General features: G+C 48.3%; 1 protein-coding gene across 2 annotated transcripts in view; it reads left to right on the top strand.

Annotated features, from left to right (window-relative positions):
• The window catches only part of LOC144487095 (glutathione S-transferase kappa 1-like), a 26,282-nt gene that overhangs the window by 11,876 nt on the left and 9,406 nt on the right, over nucleotides 1-5,000 (top strand). For both annotated transcript variants that reach the window (XM_078205157.1, XM_078205155.1), the window contains exon 4: nucleotides 32-160. In XM_078205157.1, coding sequence (XP_078061283.1) covers nucleotides 32-160 — 129 coding nt within the window. The remainder of the gene's footprint in view (nucleotides 1-31; nucleotides 161-5,000) is intronic.

Below are 5,000 nucleotides of genomic sequence, written 5' to 3'. Positions count from 1 at the left end.
CTTTTCTCTGATCTCTGTGTTTTCTCTCTAGGTAATAAACCTCCTGCTTTTGTTCCCAATAAATTTAGCTACATGGTGACGGATCTCTGTCGCCTAGCTAAATTTTGTGAAGTGCCGCTTTCGCTGCCCCATGATCCGTTCGAAATCATGTTTCGGAAAGGTAAGGTGTACTCAGGATCCCTGGGGAATGATGAGATTCGATATGATCAGATTTGATTTGATTTATTATTGTCACTGGGATACAGTGAAAAGTATTGTTTCTTGCACGTTATACAGACAAAGCATACCGTTCATAGAGAAGGAAAGGAGAGGGTGCAGAATGTAGTGTTACAGTCATAGCTAGGGGTGTAGAGAAAGATCAACTTAGCGTGAGGTAGGTCCATTCAAAAGTCAGATTTAAAAGGTTTTTTTCAAAGTTTGTTTATTAGCCACAGGTAAGGCTTCCATTAACACTGCAATGAAGTTGTACAAGACATTGATAAGGCCGCACTTGGAATACTGTGTGCAGTTCTGGTCACCCTATTACAGAAAGGATACTATTAAACTAGAAAGAGTGCAGAAAAGATTTACCAGGATGCTGCCGGGACTTGATGGTTTGAGTTATAAGGAGAGGCTGGATAGACTGGGACTTTTTTCTCTGGAGCGTAGGAGGCTGAGGGGTGATCTTACAGAGATCCATAAAATAATGAGGGGCACAGATCAGCTAGATAGTCAATATCTTTTCCCAAAGATAGAGGAGTCTAAAACTAGAGGGCATAGGTTTAAGGTGAGAGGGGAGAGATACAAAAGGGTCCAGAGGGGCAATTTTTTCACACAGAGGGTGGTGAGTGTCTGGAACGAGCTGCCAGAGGCAGTAGGAGAGACGGGTACAATTTTGTCTTTTAAAAAGCGTTTAGACAGTTACATGGGTACGATGGGTATAGAGGGATATGGGCCAAATGCGGGCAATTGGGATTAGCTTAGGGGTTTAAAAAAAAAAGGTGGCATGGACAAGTTGGGCCGAAGGGCCTGTTTCCATGCTGTAAACCACTATGACTCTAAGTTACTGTGAAACTCCCCTAGTCGCCACACTCCCGAGCCTGTTCGGGTCAATGCACCCTAACCAGCACGTCTTGAAGACTGTGGGAGGAAACCAGATCACCCGGAGGAAACCCACGCAGACACGGGGAGAACGTGCAAACTCTACCCAGACAATGACCCAAGCCGGGAATCGAACCCGGGTCCCTGGCGCTGTGAGGCAGCAGTGCTAACCCACTGTGCCACCCACAAATCGGTTGGTACGTGACCTCAGATTTCCGTATCGTTTTCCCGACGGAAGAAGGTGGAAGAGAGAATGTGCGTGGGGGGGGGGGTCCTTAATTATTGCTGGCTGCTTTTCCCCCGAGGCAGCGGGAAGCGTAGACGGAGTCAATGGATGGGAGGCTGGTTTGCGTGATGGGATTGGGTTACATTCACGACCTTTTGTAGTTCCTTGCGGTCTTGGGCAGAGCAGGAGCCCCCAGACCAAGCTGTGATACAACCAGAAAGAATGCTTTCTATGGGGCATCTGTAAAAGTTGGTGAGAGTCGTAGTTGACATGCCAAATTTCCTTCGTCTCCTGAGAAAGTAGAGGCGTTGATGGGGCTTTCTTAACTATAGTGTCGGCGTGGGAGGGAGCAGGACAGGTTGTTGGTGATCTGGACACCTAAAAACTTGAAGCTCTCGACCCTTTCTACTTCATCCCCGTTGATGTAGACAGGGGGATGTTCTCCTTTACGCTTCCTGAAGTTGATGACAATCTCCTTGGTTGTGTTGACATTGAGGGAGAGATTATTGTTGCTGCACCAGTTCACCAGATTCTCGATCTCATTCCTGTTCTCCGTCTCGTCACTGTTTGAGATCCCACCCACTACGGTGGTATCGTCAGCAAACTTGAAAACCGAGTTGGAAGGGAATTTGGCCGCACAGTCAGAGGTGTATAAGGAGTATTGTCGGGGGTGAGTGTGTAGTCGGGAGTGTAATAGGGAGTGAGATGGTCTATCCGATTGGAAAATTACCTGGGAAAAGAGAGCAAACTTTGACCCCGAGTCACGTCAAGAGATTCTCAGACCCGTGACATTTTCTGTTGTTCAGTCATGGGTCCCATTGGTCGGGCGAACCTTTAACATTGGAACTGGAAGCAGGGGGAGGCCATTCGGCCCTTCCAGCCATTCATTATGAATTCTCGGCTGAGTATCAAATTCAATGTCCTGATTCCTCCCTTCGCCGTCCCCCCCCACCCCCATATCCCTCGATCCCAAGAGTTATATCTAATTTCTTCTTGAAATCACACAATGTTTGGGCCTCAGCTACTTTCTGTGAGAGCGAATTGCACCACTCTCTCTGGGCGAAGAAATTTCTCCTCACCTCAGTCCTAAAAGGTTTACCCCTTATCCTCAAACTATGACCCCCCCCCCCCCCCCTAGTTCTGGACTCCCCCCACCATCGGGAACATTCTTTCTGAATCTAACATAGAAACTAGAAGCAAGGAGGCCGCACTTGGAGTACTGTGTACAGTTTTGGTCTCCTTACTTGAGAAAGGATGTACTGGCATTGGAGGGGGTGCAGAGGAGGTTCAAAGAACAAAGAATATTACAGCACAGGAACAGGCCCTTCGGCCCTCCAAGCCTGCACCGACCATGCTGCCCCCGACTGAACTAAACCCTACTCTTCCATGGACCATATCCTTCTATTCCCATCCTCTTCATGTTTTTCTCAAGACGCCCCTTAAAAGTCACTCTCATATCTGCTTCCACTGCCTCCTCCAGCAGCGAGTTCCAGGCACCCACCACCCTCTGTGTAAAAAAACTTGCCTCGTACATCTCCCTTAAACCTTGCCCCTCGCACCTTAAACCTGTGCCCCCTAGTAATTGACTCTTCCACCCTGGGGGAAAAGGCTTCTGACGACCCACTCTGTCCCTCATAATCTTGTAGACTTCTATCAGGTCGCCCCTCAACCTCCGTCGCTCCAGTGAGAACAAACCAAGTTTCTCCTCATAGCTGATGCCCTCCACACCAGGCAACATCCTGGTAAATCTTTTCTGTAACCCTCTCCAAAGCCTCCACGTCCTTCTGGTAGTGTGGCGACCAGAATTGAACACTATATTCCAAGTGCGGCCTAACTAAGGTTCTATAAAGCTGCAACATGACTTGCCAATTTTTAAACTCAGTGCCCCGGCCGATGAAGGCAAGCGTGCCGTATGCCTTCTTGACTACCTTCTCCACCCCCAAGAGAGAGAGAGAGAAGATGCGAGACAGAGAGAGAGAGGGGGAGGTGGAGGCTTGGCTTATGAGGAGAGACTGAGTAGACTGGGACTACACTCATTGCAATTCAGAAGAATAACCATAGAACCATAGAACCATAGAAAATTACAGCTCAGAAACAGGCCTTTTGGCCCTTCTTGTCTGTGCCAAACCATTTTTTGCCTAGTCCCACTGACCTGCACTTGGACCATATCCCTCCACACCCCTCTCATCCATGAACCCGTCCAAGTTTTTCTTAAATATTAAAAGTGACCCCGCATTTACCACTTTATCCAGCAGCTCATTCCACACTCCCACCACTCTCTGCGTGAAGAAGCCCCCCCCCCCTAATATTCCCTTTAAACTTTTCTCCTTTCACCCTTAACCCATGCCCTCTGGTTTTTTTTCTCCCTGAGCCTCAGCGGCAAAAGCCTGCTTGCATTCACTCTATCTATACCCATCAAAATCTTATACACCTCTATCAAATCTCCCCTCAATCTTCTACGCTCCAGGGAATAAAGTCCCAACCTATCCAATCTCTCTCTGTAACTCAGCTTCTCAAGTCCCGGCAACATCCTTGTGAACCTTCTCCGCACTCTTTCAACCTTATTTACATCCTTCCTGGAACTAGGTGACCAAAACTGTACACAATACTCCAAATTCGGCCTCACCAATGCCTTATATAACCTTACCATAACACTCCAACTTTTATACTCGATACTCCGATTTATAAAGGCCAATGTATCAAAGGCACTCTTTACAACCCTATCCATGACGGGAGATCTTATGGAAAGTATGCTCCAGCCTCTACTGAGAACTCAATCCATCAAGTCCCGGGAGCATCCCAGTAAATCTTTTCTGCACTCTCCCTTTCTAGCTTAATAATATCCTTTCTATAATCGGGTGACCAGAACTGTGCACAGTATTCCAAGTGTGGCCTCACCAATGTCTTGTACAACTTCAACAAGACGTCCCAACTCCTGTGTTCAATGTTCTGCCCGATAAGGACAGCATTTCAGAGTGTGGGAGACCCATCACGAGAGCAAGGGGAGACTCAGTGATGTCGTGGGATGAGAGTTTCGGTGGAGGATCAGCAGGGGAAGGGACAGAGGCAGAGAGGTTACAGAGATGGAGAGGAAGGGGGGGGGGGGAGGGATCGAGGGGACAGGGGCAGATTTAAGATCCTGACCGACTGCCAGAGATAACGGGGTCTGCAGTGTTCTGAAACTGAACCTTGTTACTGACAATATTCTCTCTCTCTCTCGGTCTCTCTCTCTCTCTCTCTGTCTGTCCCTCCCTCTCTCTCTGTCTGTTTCTCTCTCTCTTCCTGTTTTGCTTTCGTTCTTCCCCTCTGTCTCTCTTTCTCTCTTTGTCTCTCTCTCTTTCTACGTCTCTGTCCCTCTCTCCCTCTGTCTCTCTCTCACTGTCTCTCTCTGTCTCTCTCTCTCTCGCTGTCTCTCTCTCTGTCTCTCTCTCTCTCTCTGTCTCTCTCTCTCTCTCTCTGTCCCTCCCTCTCTGTCTGTTTCTCTCTCTCTTTCTGTTTTGCTTTCGTTCTTCCCCTCTGTCTCTCTTTCTCTCTTTGTCTCTCTCTCTTTCTCTGTCTCTGTCCCTCTCTCCCTCTGTCTCTCTCTCCCTGACCCTCTCTCACTGTCCCTCTCTCACTGTCCCTCTTACTGTCTTTCTCCCTCACTGTCTCTCTCTCTCACTGTCTCTCTCCCTCTGTCTCTCTCTCTCTCTGT

The sequence above is a fragment of the Mustelus asterias genome, unplaced genomic scaffold (genome assembly GCF_964213995.1).
Source record: "Mustelus asterias unplaced genomic scaffold, sMusAst1.hap1.1 HAP1_SCAFFOLD_589, whole genome shotgun sequence".
Taxonomy (NCBI): domain Eukaryota; kingdom Metazoa; phylum Chordata; class Chondrichthyes; order Carcharhiniformes; family Triakidae; genus Mustelus; species Mustelus asterias.
This window is presented reverse-complemented; position numbering and strand designations above follow the sequence as displayed.